General features: G+C 39.2%; 1 protein-coding gene and 1 long non-coding RNA gene across 2 annotated transcripts; one reads left to right on the top strand and one right to left on the bottom strand.

Moving 5' to 3' along the window:
* Positions 1-1,740: 1,740 nt before the first annotated feature.
* Positions 1,741-3,938, bottom strand: prl (prolactin). Its single transcript, XM_072368918.1, has 5 exons — positions 3,856-3,938; positions 3,245-3,357; positions 2,866-2,973; positions 2,530-2,712; positions 1,741-2,427 (listed from the first exon to the last, which is right to left on the bottom strand). The coding sequence occupies exons 1-5, from the start codon at positions 3,896-3,898 to the stop codon at positions 2,236-2,238; spliced, it is 639 nt and encodes a 212-aa protein (XP_072225019.1). The 5' UTR covers positions 3,899-3,938; the 3' UTR covers positions 1,741-2,235.
* Positions 3,939-8,183: 4,245 nt separating this feature from the next.
* Positions 8,184-21,007, top strand: LOC140273375 (uncharacterized). Its single transcript, XR_011908026.1, has 4 exons — positions 8,184-8,409; positions 10,590-10,742; positions 19,117-19,227; positions 20,642-21,007. It is a non-coding gene; the product is annotated as an uncharacterized lncRNA (long non-coding RNA).
* Positions 21,008-22,419: the final 1,412 nt, after the last annotated feature.

Here is a 22,419-nt window from a genome sequence, read left to right as displayed (position 1 = left end):
ATTGTGAGCAGTTTTTCCATGCAATTTTGTGGAATGTGTGCATGGACCTACCATGACAGACACTTATGATGCAAGGTAAGATCAGAGGTCGGAGTGCCTGGTAATACTTTTTTGTGAAAGATGTTGTTAAAAGATATGTGAGCCGCTATTCATGCACTCCATGACACAGCTTCCCATTATTTCAATACCAATGTTGGCTAAACTTAAACATGCTTAAAACATGGGGGGGGGTTGGGGGGGTCATACGTACGTTGGAGATTACAACCAGTCTCATAGAAATGACTGGACTTTGGATAACCTTGAACACACACATATGTGGAAAAGAGGCTTCTTGCTTCCCCGGTGACATGCTCACAACTTGGCCATGAAAACAGAAATAGTGTCAAGGCCTCCGGACACAAATGCAGGGTCGATTCAAAGTCAGAATGTTTATCCATATGAACAGGTGGAGGAGCTCCAGACAGACCAAATAAAGAGGCTGTGAAACTCCTAAAGCGCTCTCCTCAATAACCATGTTCAAGGAGAGTGCAGCTATGAAAATTACCAACAAAACTCTCCACTCTGGGAGGGAAACATAAAGGGCTGCGAACGATTACACTCTCCTACTGAGGCCGACTTAAACAAAAGAGGACGCTCTACCAATAACGGGGCAAAAGTACACAAAACGCTCCTCAACGGCAGGCTCTATCAAACTTAACTCTTAACTATCAGCTCACCTTTAACGGCGGCACAAAGATCTCTAAAAACAAAACACAAAATCACTCCACTAGTGGAGAAACTATGAAACATCAACATTTAACGACGCAACGCTCCTCTAACACGAAAAAAATCAAATAAAATCACTCCTTTATGGAGGAAACAAAACAGACTATGAAAGACTTATTGTGGCATTAAACTAAAGCTATGGAATAAACTTACAAAACAAGGGGGCTCTGTAGGAGGATCGCACCACTGCAGGCTCGAGGATTCTGTGGCTTTCAATTTCTGTGGACAAGACACTAGAGTGAGGCTCATGACAGGAAGCAACACACTGGCACAAGACAAGGGAGATGCAGACTATTTCAGCACAACAGGAGCCAAGGGGAACAGGTGAAAACACTTTGGAATCAAGGAAGACAATCAGATGCTTGACACAGGAGGAAGGGCAAGATACCTGAAACGAGAGGGAAGTTAATATTTCAAAATAAAACAGGAAATTACGAGACAAGACATGACATGAATCAAAGCGTAAATCATGACAAGTAGCACAATTTAATAATGTCAGTAACTTTGTCCACAAACGGAAGGTTACCGAAAATTTGGTTATTTTTAGTTTATATATGATTTCATGTTTAAGCAGTTTATTTCTGCCCAAATGAACACCGCTCTGTTTGCTCCATTAGTGTGGTTCATTGTTGCTGATCTGAGATTAAAAGGTGTCTTTAGCGAATCTCCCTAGCATCACGTGGCACAGAGCACTGCAATGTGACAAACTCACATCTGTTTCTGCTTTACTCAAAATTTTATGTTGGGGTGAGGGGGGGCGGGGCGGGGTCATGTGGTTATTATTGCAATAGGTTGATACCAGTGGGTTAAACTAGGAAATGGTTGTGGTTCTGGTTAACATAGACCTTATGGACTCTCATTCACCTCTCCTCAAGTTGTGATGTTTGTTTTTGTTTTTTTGTTCGATTGCAAGTAATTCTGTTGCTTTTCTTTTAAGAATATCACAGCTATTGGGAAAACAAAACTGAGACAGAGTTTAATGTGCAAGAAAATGTTTTATTGATCAACAGGTTATAAGGAAATGGTTAAATCAACAGGCGTTGCATTCAGGGTGTAATCAAATCTAAAGTGCGCGTGTTGCCAAATAATTAGCATTAGTTGGGAAGAAGAAAAAGCAGCCCTGTACTCCTGAGTGCTCCTGCAAAGCTCTTTTGGCAGCTTGACTTCGAGGGGTTGCTGCTCAGGAGAAGGGAAAGATGATTAATTAAAATTTTATATTTCGTCATTACAAACTTACTCTATGCTTTTTACTGTTTTTCATTTTAAAATCTCAGAATCAGAAATCAATGTTTCTTGCTGTGATGTGATGCCTAAAAGGTCAAAAAGATTATTTTCTGTGTGCCACATAACTCCTTCCCATCCCCATTCTCTGAAAACTCATAATACCTACTAATCAGCAACTAGGACAATATCTAAGATAGTAGCTATTAAGTAGTGCAAGCAGATTTGCACACAGTCAAATGGGGCTCCTCAGCATTGCTCAGGCTGCATCCTTGCTGCTCGGCAGCGTAGGACTTTCAGGAAGCTGTCAATCTTATGGGAGTCCCGGCGAAGGCAGGACAGCAGAAAGTTAAAGTGAACTAGTTTGGATATCTTGTCCTGGCCCAGATCATTGGCTCCTCTGTATGGCAGTGAGGAGATGGCCTGAGCAGCCGGACCCATCTGGTGGAAAAAGCAGGCGAGTGAAGAAGGACAAAACGTTAAAGACAAAAATAATGACTGCAGCAGGAAAAGAGCATTTTCCATCTCCTCGTATTTTCCCACCTTGTTGGACAGTATATCCAGGCCATCTCCTAGGCTTTTGGAGTGCTCTTGCAGCTCCTGGATCTTGTTGTTTATAGTGCTTTGGGCTGGGTGGGGCAGAGTGCTAGCAGAATGGGACAGGACCACCAGGGGGTCCGCCCAGGCTTGGAGCAGGGAGCGAGCCAGCGACATCAGAGAAGACTCCTTAAAGAGGAGTGAGATCAAAATTTTCACTTTAAAACTCTGTTTTAATGTTCATACAAAGAAAAATTAGGTTTACAAGAAAGCAGCAAAGAGAAGAGGCGCCCGAAGCTAATGATAAGGGCTAAATAGAAATAAAAGTGCAGTCTAACTTACTGATACTTGCAGAGCTTGGTCTTTGTCATTGGGCGTCTGTAGCGAGGACGTGTGGCACAAAGATGGGCGTGGCGTGATGACCCGGCCTATTGGAGGGAAATGAGAGTCCTAAAGAAGAAAGAAGAGTACCATCATCACATTAGACAAAACTTAACTGAGAAGTACTGTACATTCTTCACTATGATGGAAAGTATTTTAAACAAAGAAAATTAATAAAAACCAGTGGCGTTCTGTGAATTCATCCAATGAATTATAAGACATAAAATCTCAACCAAATCTTCTATCTTCACAAAGTGCTCTGAAGCAGATTCAGCTATACCTCCATGCAGTCAGACTTATTGGATTTGAGGACACACACACTTTCTGATAAGACACTAACCAGCTCCTGGGTGAGCATCGTGCTGAGGGAGTGCAGTTTGTCTGAGCGCTGGGAGGCTCGGTCCAGCAGGTCGTTAATGGGAATGGCTCTGCACATCGCCACCATGAACACCACTGGAGCAAGAAAACAAGAGGCAGAAAGAAACAGCAGACATGGTCGGTTTCAGGCTGTAATGTACAGTCTTCTTCTCTTCTTGTTACTCTTACTTAATTCCCTCTGACTTGTCATATTTTATTGCTATTAGAAGGACCAGTGATTAATAAATTCAGATATTTTCTGGGTTTAAAATAAGCTGAAGTACTACAATTTGATGGTAAGTTTTATAACCTGATCATTAATGGACATCTAGAGCTAATAAAGAGATCTGGTCTGCTCTTCATTTGATCCAACTGATATTTTTGTTGATGACCCTGTAAATTCAATTGTCAGACTTAAAAGATGTGTTTTGACATTTTACAGTTACCACATTTTCACTGCTGATTAACAAACTGTGATGGTAACCATGTTTCTTAAAGTCTTCTGGTGTGGATCGACCTGTTTGTACGTACAAAATGTTCAGAAACTCAGATTTGAGCAGCACAAACAGACCCATAGCATAAAGTTCATCTCACCTGTCATGAAGAGTTTGCTTCCACTGGTTTGTCTGTGAGCCATCTCTCTTCTGCTGCTACCTGTCAGTGTTTTCCTCTTTTTCTCGTCGTTTCACTTTCTTGCTCCATTTTGCCTCCATTTTATAGTTCCAAGGCTCCAATGGTTTGATTATGCAGCAGTAAGGTGAGTGTGTGTTAACTGTCTGGAACTTGCTTAGACCAGTTTATAATGAGAAACATGGTGGGGGAGATCTGAATGGATGCAGCAGGATGTGCTGATGCACATTTACTCCATGTCAGTTTGAGTTTGCATGTTTGCATGTGTGTGTGGAGGAGAAGTCCGGATCTTAATTGGACTGATGAATAAAAACACTAATGTTCCCACCAAGTATTCTAATAGGATTTTTAATTCATTTTGAATAATTTAATTGGGAAAATTGCTGATGACCATGCAAGTCTTTAGCTCACCTGGCCTTTTCAGTGCATATATGATACATCACGTGCCATATGTTTCATCAAACCTGTAAAAGGTAAAGAAAAAATGTTCTCCCACAAGACTTGCTGATCAGATTAGAAAAGCTTAACATGACTGGACTCAGCTCTTGTGCTTGGTCTTTCAAGTTGACTGTTTATTCGAACCATGTTGGGTTTTTGGTTTTAGATTATAAACCCCTTTTTAATTGTAAAATCATTTCACATCTAAACTTGAGTGTTTTCAGCCTCTGTCGATGCTTTTGAGTATAAAAGTTCTCTAAGTTATGACATTACAGATCTTTTGTACAGTCTTAATCCCAGCCTGTGCCATCGTTTAACACACTAGCTCCCCCTTTAGTGTCATTTTTCTTTATTAGCATCTTCTTTTAAAGGATTTAAAATGGTGCTGTAGAGAAAAGACAGAGGAATATCATCCAGGAGTCTTAAGTTCACGTCCCATGTGGGTGTGTTATTGTTACAGTTGTTCCACTCATTTGCAAGCCTTAAAACAGCTTAGTTAGCTTTGGGAAACCATTGGGGTCTATTTCAGATGTACTGAAGTCACAGACTGTGTAGCAGGTTGAAAAATTATACCTAAAGGCCAAATGTTTGTTTTGAAAGGGCTCCTCCCTGAGTAAGTAATGATTCAAGAGGTCTGCTTTACAGCATTTCATAACCAGTAGTATGAACAATTACTGAACTCTGTTTCACTGGATAATGTTGATTTAAAGTGTACATGTAGTATAGAAATATGGTCCATCTGGGATCATATTGGCTTTACTCCCCTGATATTTGTAAAAGTACTTGCGTCTTTTTTCATTTACTTTCTTTGCTATCAACATGTTAAAGTCTATCATTCTGTCAATGATACTTCACCTCAGCTCAATTCAAACATCAGCTGAGTATTTTTTCAGCAGGCGGCTGAAGATGGTTTGACAGTAACAGCAGCTCACTGAAACCATCTGGTGGACATATATGAAATGACAGCTCTCTTCTCCACGATGGCGAATGGGGATTTACTAATATCAGATCCTTTGACAGTTACATCATATTTTACATTCTTGATTGGATGAATATAAATTTCATATTCAAATTCAAAAATGTACAAATATATAATTTTTTGAATTTCCCCCACTGGGGGATGAATGAAGTATTTTTTTATTCTATTTCTATTCTTTCTAGATAATAGTTAAGTAAAATAAAATTAATAAAAAATAATTTCTAGCATAGTTTATGACTTTAACTATCAGTTGTGGGTCTTCTGCTAAACAAAGTCTCATCGGTTCATCACATATTGGCTCACAGACTATTTCTTGTCTATGTTTATCACTCTTATTAAAAAAAAACGTTTCAGTCAAATCTAATACACCTGCTTCTCTTCCCACTGTAGAGGTTGGGGTGGCAGGTCCAAAGTGACAAGAGGGAACGGTGATGCCACTGATGTGAGTATCTGACTTCTATTTGTTGTCATATATTCTGTTTTTGTGACAGATTATATGTTTATGTGTTGTACTTCAAGTTTTAGCAGAATGTGGTTATTTTTTTACCTCATCACACAACTGACCTTCCTTTTGCTTTACATATATATAAATATACATACCGTTCACTAATCAATACATCTAACCAGCCAAGCACATAGTAGCAATCCAGTGCATCGTAGCAGAGACAAAGCCAAGACGACCCAACACTCACACATGTACACACAGCTAAACCCACACACATGTAACATATAGAACAATAGATGCAGAGCAGCAGTGGAAAAAACTGTAACGCTGAAGATGAAACATTTAAATAGCTTAATACATGAACACATAGATACTAAATAATAGACAAATCTGTAAACAAGTGCTAGGAGTAAAGAATTAAAAGGAAAGATAAAAACTTACAAATTGTGTCCATTAAACAATTTTATTTTAAAAATGAGTAAAGAGATCAAATGTTACGACTTCTCAAAACATGGTAAAAAATTTTAAATGTGAGTCTTCAGATTATTTTCAAAAATCTCCACTCAGCTGTCCTCAGATCTTCTGCTCAGTCGTCCCGCGGATGTGGGTCATGGCAGCAAAATGTGACCAAAAAGTGTTGTGGTTCACACTTTTAGGCTTAATCAAAAACCTGCTAGCAGAAGGCCTTGGATTAGAGGGTCCACAGAATAAAAACAGCAATAGATATTCACTGATTTCACTGATAAAAGGATTTTAGAGCAGAAACAGGTAGTCAATGCAGATGTTAAAATTGTTGTAATATGTGCTGTCTTTCTAGTTTTAGAAAACATTTGTACAGTCTAAACACAGATCTGATGTGACTACGGTAAGTGTTTTTGTTTTTTGTTAGAATGACCACAAAACAAATTTGTCCCAAAACTGATATCTCAAAATAAAGTTTTCTGAGAAATCGGACTTTTCTGGGAAATGGAATGTGGTCAAACATGATTTTACAAACTGAGAGACAGAAACTTGTTCCTAACATATGAGCCTGCTGAACTCAGGTCTGTTTGCAGTCTGGACGGCTGTGAAATCCGACACTCCACATCAACTTCAGTGGGGTTTGTTCTAGTTCCAAAGACAAACGGTCTGAACATTTTGTTCAACTTACAGTGAAAATAGATCAGAGGAGCATGACCAGCTTTGACTTTAGCATGAATGAACAACCGACACTTCCGACGTAGGTGCTGTTGGATAGCTGTTCTGAAAGTGAGCCCAGAACTGATCTACATAAGCCTATAGAGCTTATTTGGTTACCATGGTAACATTAATGCTTATTAGTCCTTGCCTGCAGGGATGTCCCCATGATAACACAGTCAAAAGCCGTTTACACTGCATTCTCTTCTCTTACGCCCTGTTACAACATCTTTTTGTTAGAGTTAATGAAAACACTAACTAATCACCCTTGAATATTTCCTTTGCCTCAACCTTTCCACACTTACCTGTTGCAGATATTTGATCATATTTAAGATGGACATGTTTTTGTTGTGAACCTCTAAAAAATGTCTTTTGAATGTAAAAGCCCTTTTCAGGAAAATTGGCAGTGAAGTGGGCTTTAAAACTGATAAACCAGTTTTCTAGAGGGTTTTTGTGAGCTGGTAAAGAAAGCCTCAAACAAAATTTAAGTTACATATTAACTTTCCTTTCTATAGAATTACTCATAAGCCAGCTATATGTTCCAGCTCTGTGGACTGAAGTGTGGAAGTACCTTCTGTCCCTCATGAACTCAGCCTGTGTCACCTGTGTGCTGTGTATTTCCCATGACACTTTTCTTTCAACGCCTCTCCCATACAGGACCGTCTCTACCCTTCTCTTTATTTTTTAGTACCATTCATGATATATTGTCCATGTGTGACCTATACACTGACTTTGAAGTGTCCCCCGATGTTCCTACCCTCTCCTGTCATCCAAGTCCTGCTGTTTGTTGACCAGAAACCTCTTCAATTATGCTGGTTTTAAACAGTGAGGGTGTGTTTGCAGTTTAGCTATTTCAACATGTGTATGGTGCTTACTTGTGCAGAGTCAGCAGTAGCCTGAGGGTTTCATGAGTGATACATTTCATAAGAAGAGATGAGATGAAAATGGGCTGAAGGAGAGCAGGAAAGTGGGGAAACAACATGAGAGCCACAGGGGCTGCCTCATTGATTTATGGCAAAAGGCATCGCCATTGCCGCATTACACCACAGCCAAGCTACCATACATTAAATGTCACGCATGTACACCCCTCCTCTTCTCTCTTTTTTTTAGCTCTCCTTAACCCTCATGGCATGTCAAACAGGAGCGTTTTTTTTTTTTCTGTTGCTCTTTCGGCTCAAGCTCCTCTCCAATTTCTTTCTTTTTTCCCTTCCCCCCCAACACTTGCCCCTTTGTCTTTTCACTCTTGGCAGTATACATTCCACTGACTTGCACACACGTACACACATGTGCACACACACATGCACAGACATAAACTGGAGCTACAGGACCCCCTCCTCTTACTGAGAACATATTCGCCACAGAGCAGTTGCAGCACGTCAAATTCCTTCTTTTGGCATTCTCCATTGCTTCCTGCACACAGACGCACACTTTTCCAGCTGTCACAGTCAGGACAGAGACATCCCATCTGCAGATACTATAGGTAAGGGGTAAACAGCTTTGTTCTATATATTCATCATGTCACTTAAAGTACATAGTGTTCCTTCTTGTCCTGATCCATGTGAACTCACAGGGAAGTGTGGAGTATGCTTCTCACTGAAGCACCACGCTCTTCTTTTCTTTCCTGTAGCCTTCTGCTGCACCACAAAAACTTTTTTCTACACTTTTACACTATAGTTTGATGCAGTTTGCACGTGTTTTATCTCTGGTCCTCACACTGAAAGAATGGATGCTCTATTCGTGCAAGAGGAAGTGCAAAAGAGAGGTTTTTGTGTGCAGGTAGCCAGTTGGTTCACATGAAATGCTAATGTAATTTAGGGACACTTTTCACTGTGGAATATGAATGAGGAGAGAGGATTATTTTAAGGAACTACAGAGACCAGTTGATGTGTGATTGGTATAAGAAATTAACATATATAGCATTAATCTACACGTAGATCTTTGAAAAAAGCCTGCGGTTGCAAAATTTACTTACATGTCTTCACTTAATTTAAATGTATATGTCAAATTTGTGGATTTCCAGCAGGGTTTGGAGTGATTGCTCAAACAAACAGACAAGCTGCTTGATAGAGTCAAATGAGAACCTTTAAAAATGTATCATTTTCCAGTTTTATGTATAAAGTTATTGGAGTAGGTTTTGCATCTGTTAAAGGGTCAATTTGCTTTGAGCCACTTGAAGAATAGAACTCCTTATTCCACTCTGTTGCAATACTTTGACTTTTCCTTCCAAAAGCTATTTTCCAGAGACCAATGCCAGCAGCCTGGTACCTGTAACACCATGTATGAGTCTTTGTACTTTGTAGTGTCCACTCTGTTAGATAATTCTAGAAATATTACACAATTTTCATAATAACTTTCATTCAGCAGATTAGAAACGTTTTTTTTTTAATCAAACCATAAAGAGCTCGCATAAAAAGATAATTCCTTCAACATCAAAATCCAAGTAGAATAGTCAAGAATTTACCTGAATTTCCTTGAATAAATTTTTTTTTTAAAGATTTTTAAAAAGTACCAACGTCTATCTATCTAAGACTGAAAACAATAGTTCCTGTTTGATTAGCTATGATGATGATTAGTTAACTGGTTAACAGAGATGTGGAAGAAGATATCTGAACCTCTAAGATGATTAGCTACCCTCTAAGTCCAAACTTTGACTATGACCTTGGAAAACCTTGATGGCTCAGAATGTGACTTGTGTTGGCTATTTTAAGGTAATACATAAACTTAGACTACTATATAGGGTATAGATGTGGATCAGGAGGTGGAGTGAGCATCTTCTTTAATCAGAAGCTAACTGTATCTATATCCAACTTCCCAAGCGCTGATGTCAAAATGTCCTTGAGTGAGAAACTGAGCCTCATTGCTACAAAGTATGTTCCTCAATTGTAAGTTTTTGGATCAAGACGTTACTAAATTAATAAACTGTGCTGCAGGTTGTAAAATATTATAAAATATGATAATGTTTTGACTGATGACATTCCTCGACCTTTAGTGATTAACAGCCTTGCACTGAGATGAAGGCTGCACTTGATGCAAAATGCCTCAGCCATTTACATAAAACTACCATTAGATGGCAGCTTTGGTGGGTAGAGCTGGTTGGACGACTGGCTTGCATCTGCCCCAACACACACATGCACACAGACACACAGACACACAGACACACAGACACAACTCATCTTACTCCACCACATTGTACTTATGAGGATAATCTGTTACCAAACCCCTAGTACACCTCTGCTACACACATTTACTGTTTAGTAAGCAGAAGATCAGGCTCATAGTTATCTCATATCGTAGTGGTTTCAGCTTATCCTGTAGGTTTTATCTGTTTTCCTCATGCGTTAGCTCTACAGTGTGTTTGGAGACCGTGTTCACACTGGATGTATCATAATGAACTTCAGTCAACGAGGAACCCAAAACAGCCGCCATATTTCTGTCCTTGTTTCTCAATCCTCCTTGCCTGTGCATGGCTCAGGGTCACTGCCCCTTCAACCCTCCACCCCTCTCCTCCTACCCCTAACTGCTGTGTACACACGTGTGCCTCCCTCTCACATGTTTTATCTCCTCCCACCTCCTTCTGTGCTCCCCTCCCCTTCCACCAACTCACTCTCATCCCCACTGTCACTCTCCCTCTCTCTCTGTCGGTGGCACTGGGATCCATAGGCGTCCAGAGGACAAGAGCAGGACAGAACGTGCAGCCTTGACACCACACAGCAGCTCCACCACAGACATGTCGGACTCTGAGACCGCCGCTGCCCCTGCTGAGGCCCCCGTCCCCGCTGCTTGTGCCAGCATCAAGGCAGACCTGGACAAATGGTAGGTGAAAACGATGTTAGTTGCAAGAAAGTTTCTTCATCATAGCAACAAACTCATCATGCAAGTCTTGCACTACCTTCAATTCTTTCACAAGTTCTTCCCCAGATTCCATAGTTGCCATCAGATTCTTATATAGATGAAGGTGGAGGAGCAGAAACTGTTTGCAAAGAGCTCGAGTCTTTCTTAATGAGCTGCCCAACAACTCCACGGAAAAAGAGCATGAGAACTGCTTAAAATTGCTAAAATATTTGGAGCTTGCACAAAGGCGAGGAGTTGGTTGTGGACAGCAGCATCCTAAAATGCGCCATGATAAAATGGAGTCTCACCAGCGGACATTGTGGTTAGCCCAGAAAGCCACCACGTCTTGCAAGCGGTGAAGTAACTGAATTCGACATCCTAATTGTTCGGTGAAAGGGGTTATGAAAACTTGGGGTTACGGGAGTGCGATTTAGGGGTTAACGATGTGTGGCAGCACCATGATGTTGGATGCTTGTCCATACGCTTGGATGGAAGCTGGGAATCTGCTTGCGTCACTAGCCTCCTTTTCCCCAGAATACTTTGCGTTAGCTCCATCCATTTGTCCCTGCAGTCTCCTTTTGCCTCCTGTGGTGTTATCTGTCAGGGACACCAGCGAGGGGATATTTAAAGAGGATTTTCTGTATTTGCAGTAGACAATACTTCAACCCCAATCTGTTTTTACAAAAAAAAAAAATTTATTTAATTTTCTTATTTGTGAATGGTCACCAAGCTTTGACCTCTGATCCAGTCAGGAGCAATGTCATTGCAATTTGTGGAGGCAGATTTTGTGTTTACTGCGCTTCATGACTTCTTTTGGAGGGTATACCAGCTAGGAGTGACACGTTTGCCTTTGCCAGACTTTTGGGCCCAGATAAAGTGACCGTGAGCATGTGAAGCCTTTAGATAAGACAGCAGGTTGAGGTTGGGGGGTGGGGGGAGAAAGGCGTGGATTGACTGTCTAATCACGTGTTTCACAAGTTTAAGTTGAAGACCTGTGCCTTGTGCTTTGATATTTAGTTTGACACAGTTCTATGTTTAGGGTTTCAGATAAAAAAAAAAAAACTGTGACAAAGATAGATAGCTGTAGTTACTTTTGTGTTAAGACACTGCAGATGCTCTTAGATTGTGGTAAATAAGTAGGCCTGTACTAGGGACGCTTGCCAAGGATTACACCTAAGGATGTTTTAAAGTACAACTCAGTGTGAGGTGACAAATGCTTTGCCAGACATGCTACACACAGGGCTTCAAGTGTATATTAGTCATTACATGGCTCATGTCAGCAGAACTTGAACTCATGACTGTAAGAAGCTGAAAGTGAGGCAGCATCAGCTCTAATAAATAGAGCTTCCCAGCACACATTAAGCTTCCTCTGCTAATCTGCGAGCCACAGTGGCCCCTCTTAGTAAATAAAATACCTAACCTTCATGACCCTGGATCTTTGTCCCTTTATCTAAAGTCTCAGTAAAGTGAAATATTTAACCAGAAATTCATTTTGCACAATGTTCCCTGTACAAATGAGCCCCATATGCAATAAATACATCAAGCTTCAGTGAGGTCTAATGGAATTTCACTCTGCACTCTACCTGAAGTTACTGTGTTCACTATGACTGCAAAAGCAGTGTGTGATGGGCCTTCATATTCAGATAATGTGTCCATTCTGTCCATGTTTCAGATTATTCCCCCTGGTGTTCAAGGTCATGAATTACATTTCTTTTTGGATTGATGAACATTTCATTGCAGCAATGGGAAAGGCTCGTTTTTGTTTTCCTGTCCAGTTTTATGGAAACCTCACATAGAAATACTGCAACAGAACAACACTAACAAGGGGAGAAGTCAATCAGTAGAGGTTTATTTGCACATGTAAAGTCAGTTTTGTGGAAAACATTACTAAAATTATCACAAACCACTATGAATACTGTCCATATGTTACAGGTCTACCCATCATTTCAATGCTGTTGTTGGCTAAACATGGCATTGAAGTTTTCAGTTTGAATGTGTTCCTTTTGACTGTCAAGCTAGTCTGTTAGCCTAATCGCAACTTTGTTTTTCTAACTTCCTGGCACACAGCGCCATCTCGCTCTAAAACTGTTGTAAAAGTTAAAATGATTTAATGTATTGATGGCACAACTGTAATATGGATACATTACAGAAAATTATGACAAGTTTCAGCTCAGTAGCTGTTTAGCTAGTTTTACTTTTGTGCTTCAGTCTTGTCCATTTAGCATTTAGCAGCTACAAGCTATTTTTCTCCTACAGGAGTTCTGAAGTGGGGACCAAAACCTGAGCTAAACAGAGCAAACATTCAGCTAACTGTTGAATGTAATAAGCTGGCGTCTGCCAATATATTAGTTATATAAATTTCAGTACCATTAATAATAAGAAGAAAGGGGTTTTTTATGTTACAGCACCAGCAGCAAGAGAGAAAAAAAAAAATAGTATAAAATTTAAATAACAATATAAATACTACAAACAATAAACAATATAGAACATATATATATATATATATATATATATATATATATACAGTGTTTTAATTTACACCATTTCATTTCAGAGCTGAGAATATATCTGGTTGGTATATGGACCTTTATTAACACATTAAACTGTTAAACTTTTTCAGTCTCAATGTGTCAGTGATGAGTTACATCCACCTTTAGGTAACAAGTTAGTGGTCAGTGCTGATGTTTAATGACGGACCAACAGCCTTGCATCATGATGCAAAGTTGACACGGTTAAAACATATTTTTCTTTTTAAAAGCAATCTCCTGCAACTCAGCCAATAAGTTATGGGCATGTTATGTCAGTTGCTAATGTAGCCTTAAGCTGCTATCTACTGCTGACCTCTGCTCTGAGCAGCCCTCACTGCCATTCAAATGAACGTGTTTGAAGTCTACCGGCAAAGGGTCAGGGTTACAATGTCATCCATTTAGACTGAGATGGATTAATACTTTGATCTTTATGGTAGTAAACCATCTTAACTATTTTAAATCCAGGTTTTATAATAATTTATATTCTATTATTAGGTTTGCTTAAGAGAAAGTGTTCAAGTTTCATGTACTCAGCTCACTCTTGGACTCCTGCCTTGTACACTGCATGCCTTCTCCTCCTTGTCAAATGCTGCTTCATAAGACCGTTTTTTTACTATGGTAGTTGAAATCATATCATAATGCTGGTCACATCTGGATTTTATGATGAATTCCCAGCAACTTTGAGCCAATTATTGATTCAAAAAGGCTTCTGAGTCTAATGAATATTAGAAGTTGATGTGTATTTATAGCTTGTAAAAGTCATAGATATAGTATGAGTGAAACTGTATGTACGGGACACCATAACATGTTCCCTGCCCTAGATCACGTTACTGCTCCACTTGATACCTGCTGCTTTTAACCCAGGCCAGTCAAAAAAGCAAAGGCCTCACATTCACACTCAACCAGAGACATACTGCATGGAGGCGGCCATGTTGTTTTTAGGCTCTCATGCTGTGATGATAACCATCTCTGTACGAGCACCATGTTGGATTATATCTTTAATCTTTAATGGAAGTCTTTCAGTCTGGTTTATTGGTTGAATTTATTTTCTCCAATCTTTTTATTTGATCATTTATCTTTATTTTATAATGGCAGCAGTAGTTATGACCTTGTCTAGGTCAAATCAGCAAACACTGAACAGTGAGGTGAGGAAAGAACTACAAACAAATGAGGCTTTTAAAATGTTCTGTGCTTTGCATGTACAGTAGGAACAGAAACTTTTTCTCTCTGAACATCAATCAATTTACACTTCCCGTGGATATATTTTGAATGAATGGATGAATGAATGGATGTGTCTAAACATTTGACTGGTACTGTGTATTTCTTTTCTTTTCTTTTTACTTTATGAAGTCTTTTAACCCCTTTTTTGTACCCTTTCCTGCTAATATTGGCACTTGTTTGCAAGGTCACAATATTCCATGCTGTGCACTTTGAGAGTCCAGGGTTTTTTCATAAGAGTTGCATACAGGCCTACGACCCTTTCCCCTAGTTTTCCCCTAAACTAACTGACACACACATACACATGCTACTGATAGCCTGCAGTTGTATGTGCAGACATGCCTGTACATTCTTGTTGGTGGAAACCGTCCTGGTTTTCAATGTGGAATTTGGTGACTCGGCAGAAGTCAGTAATCTGAGTGCATTGCTACTGTTGTGTTATATTAGCACCAGCCTCCTCCCATGCAGCCCACCAAACCATGTATTAGTAGCAGATCCTCTGCACTTCTGTACTCCTTCATGACTCTTATCAATATGAAGCCGAATACCTCGTTTGATGTTTAATCATTTACAAATGTTTATGTTCAGAAGCAGTCGTCCCACCAGCACGGAGCCCAGTTCAAGTGGACTGTACTATTAGTAGACCCTTGCTTTAGTTACACTACCTTTACACTTAAGACACTTATCATTACCCTTAAGTCAGGGAGCAAAGCCATTTTTATAAACTTTTTTTTAAATATGAAATGTTGGCCAGAGATGACTACATTCATTTTATATGACCATTTGTATTTCTCAATTAAATTAAACGATCTTACATTATTCTATAACTTTATGTAAAAAATACTTGATGATTTCTTTTTTTTTTTACAAAATGAGCAAAGGCAAAAAAGCAATTTTCCAGCTGAATTGGTAATTTAGTCACCACCTGTAAAACAGCTTGAAGAATATTTATGATGCAACAGACAATATTTTTCATTCAGGTGGTAAAAGGGAATCATGTAGTCAGTAATTATTATTAGAACATTTGAATAGGAGGAGTTGCATTGAAACAATAAAAATCAACAGAACTTCTTTTAATGCACAAAATAGTTTACACCCTTGCTTGAGGTGGTTTTTGCTTTTGATGTTTCTTGATGCACTTGAGGAAGAATGGAAACACCTGCAAATTGCATCTGACCTGACAAAGTTTACAAGTCCTCAAACTAAAAGGATCATGTAGGTTATTTTTTATTAACCCTCAATATGGCTCATAAAGTCATCCTGTAAAGTACAATCCCCTAAAAATGGCAGAAGGGTTTCACTTTCTGATTGACTTCAGAAAATAACACCACTTGGTTGTATTCAGACAAGAATAAAGGTTAGAGCTAAAAAACATTATTTTTACTATGCAACCATACATTTTTGTCTTCACGTGCATGTTCTTTGCATGTAACTATTGCCAGTATTTGTCCGCCTGCACGAATAAAGCTTTGTTTATTATTTTCAATCAACATCATTAAGAAAATGTCTGATTTAAATGTCTCATTTATTTTTAATTTTCTTTATATTTTGCAGCTTTTTAAAAGATCCTTTCAAATTTGCTTTGCCAGTAAATGGAAACTTGGCTAATTTGGCTAAATTACTTTCCAGACATTGCAAAGAAGTCAGTGCATCTATTTATTTATTTTTTTTAGAAACATTGATACATTTGTTTAATGGTAACACAAAAGTGGCACATGAAGAAACGAATACACAATAAACATCCCCGACAAAATATCCCAAAACTTATTTTTCATTTGGGTTTTTTTTTTTAATTGCTATCCTTCGCTTAAACAACATCATGTGTAATATGTTGCAGTCAGTGAGTCTAGGCACCCAGGGAGGCAGTACTTTACTGTTCCTCACTCTGCTCTCCAGCAAACAATGACACGACAAGCTCAGCCTTAATCACATGATCTTTTGACTAAAGCTTAGCCTTGCATCATCTTTTAACACTGCACCTGCTCCGTGATGTATTATGCATGTTTCTCCCAGAGGATTGACAACACCTTGCTCAGCCTAAATAATTCAACATTCATTTCCTGATTGTGTCCCATACACAGAGGACAGCGTCACTTTTCACTTTAGGCAGAGCGGTCTACATTTCTGCATCAGGATAAAACTAACACTCTGAAAATTGGTTTTAGGATGACAAAATCATCATTCATTACCTGAATGAATTTATTGCATTAAGCCAGTGACAAAAGTTTTGCTCCATGTTGCCATGACAACTCAGCTTTGCCCCTTTGACCCTGTAATGAGACCTCGCTCACATTCGTGCTTTCCCTCAGGAGATTGCGTAATAGCTTTGATGGTGATGATGTCATCACCTCCGTACCCTCCCCTGACAATGTATGTGACCGCCAATCCAATCAATGCATTCCATACAAAAAAAACACTATAAAGAAGATGGGGGCAAAGGGTTCATCATTTTTTTTATAATTTTGTAAGTAGTTTAGAACTCCCATTAGGGTTAGATTGAAAGGAATGTGTGTGTGTGTGTGTATATTGTGTTGGATGGTTGATATTGTACCAGGATTATCTGGCAACACACCCTCAGGTTAGACATTTTGCGACTCTGATGTTGGGTCATCGACTCATTCAAGCACTCATCGACTCTGTTCAAGCACATGCATGTGTCCAGTCTACACTCAGTGGCCTCCATTTCCTCACACACCCTCCCAAACAGCACACAAACAGACCATTTGCTCCATCCCACCTGGCAAATAAAACGCTGAGTGATAATCTGCAGCAGCCAGCTGTGCGTTACATCATTGATGGGTACCCAGCCACAATGCAAAGACACAAAGCCGCAGACGGGAAACTGTAGCTCAACTGAAGACTCAAAATATATGGGACAGTAATGTAATGGTGTTGATTTCCACACTTTTTTGTTATTCAGAATATCCCTCTTTTTAAAGCTTGAAAATGAAGCTGACATTTGTTGTTACATTACCTTGGCGATAATACCCAGGCCATAATGGAGCAACAGCTAGTTAGCTTAGCTTACTGTTGAGATTACACATAACCATATACTGTAGCTACAGTGTGAAACCTCAGCCTGTAATATTCTACAAGTCTATTTAACTGAATAAGAATCGAAGACTTGTTGACTAGCTGTTCCCAGCAGTTTGAACTCTGAATGCTAAGCTAACTGTGTCTTATCTCCTGTATCATAAGCATCATTCTTTGCATGAATTTAATTATCATGGTTCTTTCCTGATCTCGTAGAGTTAATGAAAAACAGTTCTGTTTACATGTAAAACAATGGAATAAATCATGCCCTCCCAAGCAAGTCGCAAGATCTTGCTAGATGATGTCACGTCCTAATTTTCTTCATTACATTGCATTTGCATTCTGCTTCTACTAACCTTTTATATCTGTTTGCTTCTCTGCCACTCTCTGTGCTCACATATACTTTCTAATGATACAGCCCAATTCCCAATAGAGCTGCTCACATTCACATTTTTTATGATGATAACTCTGACAGAATGTTTTGAACATAGAACATAGAGACATACATAGAGACATACGAGACAAACAATAGGACTGAATATAATTAGAATATTTGTTTTTGATGGAGGTTTTTTGTTTGTTTTTTTGGAGGAGTTTTGTTTGATTTCCCCGTGACCTCATAGAACTGTAGGAGAATGAACAGTACTTAACAAGGCAGTCAATATCACTGACATAAATTGCACATATTAACATGAGATTACATGCTAAACTATTACCTGTGAATCCTTTCAGACAATTTGAAGTCAGAGCTTACAAAGAACAAACAAAGAAAATCATTGAATAGTGGGGTAGCAAGAGAATAACTCAAAGCATTTTAACTATAAAGAAAAATACTGATGATTCTCAATAATCTTCTTGATGTCAAGTGACACTGAGAAAACAGCAATTAGTTTATATATATATATATATATATGTTATAATGTATATTATATGTTCGTGACTGACAGGGTCTGTTGTAAAGGACTGATGCCTTTGCTCTTCAAAGGTTGGAGGAGGGGTTGGAGGAGAGCAGAACAGAGAGATAATGATGTCACAAGAGGAGCCAGATGATGGGTTTACAGTCATGTAACATGAAACCCCTCCCCCTACAGATTCCCTTCTTACCTTCTGTTATCTCTGCATTATCATACAAGCTCCCTCCTCCCTCTCTGGTGTCCTGTCAAACATATGGGTTTGTCCACATGATTTTCCATTTCCCTCCCTCTTCCTTTTGGCTCCCCTCCCTCACTTCCTCCCTTTCTCCCACCCTTCCACTCCATCACCCTAATGCACTGTGGCAGTGTCGGCTGCTGTGTTTGCTCCTGAATGGGAGCACAAATTCATCTGCAAGCATGAATTCCCTCTTTCTCTCTTTCAAGCCTCATTGTCTCATCCGTCAATTCTCTCTTGTTTCTCTTTTTGCGTTGATGTTGCTTCTGGTTATGTTCTACGTCTGCCACTTAAATGTGTTTGCACCTGAAACAAGCATCTGTTTTGTCAACAGAAACTGGGCTTGGACAATGTCAAGTCCATCCTTAGCTGCCTTAAGCACAGAACTAACCTGACTGGGATGTACTGAATATTAATATTTCTTGCAGTGTGGCAGAGAAGGGAGCCGAGGGCTGCAAAGAACTGATGGAGGCCTTCGCTGCTTGTGTGAAGAGTGCTGCAGAGGGGACGTCATGAGGAGTCGCCCTCCAGTCTAATATGTAAGGATGTTGCCTTATAACTAGCTGATTCATTCATAGTCATTAACAGTTTGGTTGTAGGTTGTTTAGCTGGAAATGCATTTTCTGTGACCTACCAAATAATGGGCACAAAGGGTTTAATTTGCAGCAGAAAATCCACAAATAATAATAGGTAGCAAAAGAGTCATTACCTCTACAGTAAATGCACAGGTGGACAATGAAGTTTTAGATGTTTTTATTATTCCATCAATCAAAAGCTGGACTGGTGATGCTAAGGTCATTTTTCAGGATGATCATGTATCCAAGTACAGAACAAAGTTTTTTTCGCAAAAGGCATCAACTCAATGATATGGCCAGCAAATAGTCCAGATCTCAATCCGATTGGAAATTCTTGGTGGAAACTGGAAAAGCTGACATGCCAACTCCTGTGAAATAAAAGTGGAGTCTGATTGGTGAAAAATAGCGTTTTGTCATTGTCAATGAGATTTTCAGAGGTATGTTTTACAAAGCTTATAAATCTGTGATTTCTTGATGGGACATCTTCAAAGACTGTTGATTACATAATTTCTGACAGGGGTTGTACAAAGATAAGTGTTACTTATCACCTATCATCCAAAACACTTGCCTACTTTTGTCTCCCTTTTTTATTAGCCTCAGGTAAGACAACCCTTACAAATCCATTGTGTGTCTAATTCTCAACAAAATCCAGTTAGCTAAATAGGCTTAGTGCTGGATAAGTGATAAGGAGCGCAAAAGGTTGAGCTTAGCTCTGCCTGTAGAAGTTATATTTTTGTTCCACATTTAAATCTGTATCATGAAGATGACATTTAATTGAAAATTCAACCCTTCAGTGTTCTCATTGGGGATTTATTGTTAACAGTTTCAACAATAGATTATCATCTGGAGCAAAATAAGCTCACTTAGGCGTTAAATGTTGCTTTGTCACATCAGAAGTGCTGTTGACACAACATCGACTCCTGACCAGCATGTGTATTCATTTACATGCAAATAAAAGATGCATATTTGAGCAGATGGAAATTAATCTAGAAGAAACTGATCAGAATCAAATCATAATATCATCACTGCATTGGATATAAGCCTCATGTGCATGTGGTTTGTTCAGTATGATAATCGTCTTAAGAAACAAAAGCTATTTGTTTATCATTGAACTGTATATTACTAAGCACATGTTACCAATGTGGAAGCTGAGAGGTTCTCTACTTTTGCTTGGGAATAACTGAAGTGATAATTCGTTTTTAAAAAGCTTAAGGACTCTGTAATTCATGTGTCAACCTAATAACTTCAGTAGTAATCAACTGACATGATTGTTTCAGCTGTAAACCAGATGGTGTAACATCTGTATAGAACAAATGTCCATAAAGCACCCAAAAGTTCCCTGCTTTCGTCCATCTCATCCTGCTCTCCTCTCTTCCAGGTCCTCTGCACTGAGTCCTCCAAGTTCCCAGCATTCCCTTCTGCACAACAGCACTGGACTGAATGATGACAACAACAACGATGATGATGAGGATGGTGATCATAGCGGGACACACGCTGTGTTGATCGGTCTGAGTTTGGGATCTGGTGGCAGTAACCACAGTCCCCCCCCCCACCCCACCCCACCCCCTTGTTTTAGGCTTCTCTGGTGTCCCTCAGTCTTACCGCCATACCCTCTTCTCCCTCTCTTGTTCAATAAACCGTATGTTGACAATTCCAGAGAGCCGACGGGCTGTGATGTAACCTGTCGACTTGAGATGAAAACTTATAAATGGAAATAAAGTATAAAATAATTGGTATAAAAACAGTTTGGGATTTCTGGCCTCTTGTTTTGCTATTCTGAGGGTGGCTGTAAGAAACCTGAACAAAGTCATCATTTTACCTTCTTATGTTTTGGAGCATGAACACACTTTATTCCCACGGTAAACAGACCAGAAGAAAACATGCTTGTATTCCAATTTGAAATTAAAGAGGCTGATTCATGCGCAATAGAAGTCATGGCTGGGATGTTCAATCTGAGAGTTGATTAATCTAAAGAGACTAAATAAGTCTGACGGAGATTTGGTGTCCATTCATTTCCACCAAAGATTGGAATAAGTTGCAAAGCTGTTACAATTTGGACGTTAAGGGTAACCACAAGCATAATATTATGTTTTCAGCTGACTTTACAGCGTTTGGTTTGATATGAATGTCAGATGTGTATCAGTAGTACAGGGCACTAGATTAAACTGATGGGATTTAATGTAACAGTTTCACAGTGTGATAATACAATCGTAGAATTCTGCACGGCTAAAAATTATAATTTGTTTTGTGAAAACTTTGGAAGGTGTATCATATGCAACAAAAACCATCCAAATCTGTAATTCTTACATTTGTTTGAACTATTACTTAACAAACATGAGTCCAAAATATATAATCTTCAGCATATTCACTGACCAACTTCACTGGAGTTAAACAATCTAGAGTTTGATGCCAGCAACACACTCAAAGTTAGGATAGAGTCATGTTTTCCATTGTGTTTTAATGATTTGGGAACTGAGGATACTAACTGCCACAGTTTTCCAAGTACAGTCTTGCTGACTGCAAGATTTCAGCTGCTCAACAGCCCATGGTCATCATCAAGTACACACTCTGTGTGTTGGAAGTTATGTAGAATGAGGTCTGCTACTGTCCTGCTGAAATAACCACAGACCTCCTGAGAAAAGATGTCACCTTGATGAGTGCCATGAAAATAAAATGTATTATTATTATTATTATTATTATATACACAGATTTTCAGTATAGGCTTCTGTATCAGTGCTTGTGTGTACCTACATAGTGATGTTCCTTCTACAGATCTTAATCTGGATAGGACTATATTCCATTTATGGTGGTTACATGAGTTACAGATAGAATATTCCATTCATTTTCCAATTTAAATGTTACAGAGCATACTGCAGAAAATAACTCGCTCCCACATGACATCCACCGATGCAATCGGGAATGCACCTATTCAGAGTCTTGATTATATCTATACACATCCCTAAACACACAGAGCATTTGCCGACTTGGGTTTCTCCCTGGCTGTGGCTTCTTTTTACCACTTCTGTTTTGGACTTAACTCAGTTAGAGGTGGTGTTTCTAGATCTTATGACAGAAACAAGCAACCTGATCTTTGAAAACAAGCCACAAATAAGTGACAGCGTTCTTTAAAAACAAGCCCAAGGTCGCTCATGATAA

This window comes from Leuresthes tenuis, unplaced genomic scaffold (assembly GCF_036924035.1).
Source record: "Leuresthes tenuis unplaced genomic scaffold, fLeuTen1.0.hap1 SCAF_17, whole genome shotgun sequence".
Classification (NCBI taxonomy): domain Eukaryota; kingdom Metazoa; phylum Chordata; class Actinopteri; order Atheriniformes; family Atherinopsidae; genus Leuresthes; species Leuresthes tenuis.
Note: the sequence above shows the minus strand (reverse complement) of the source record. Positions and strands in the feature narration are given on the sequence as shown.

Bases quoted from the DNA above. Each gene is read 5' to 3' on its own strand.
- prl (XM_072368918.1), bottom strand. From the start codon at position 3,898: ATGGCTCACAGACAAACCAGTGGAAGCAAACTCTTCATGACAG. The intron at 2,974-3,244 runs GTTAGTGTCTTA...TTTCTTCTTTAG, and splicing joins CGATGCTCACCCAGGAGCTG to GACTCTCATTTCCCTCCAAT. The intron at 2,713-2,865 runs GTAAGTTAGACT...CTCCTCTTTAAG, and splicing joins ACCAAGCTCTGCAAGTATCA to GAGTCTTCTCTGATGTCGCT.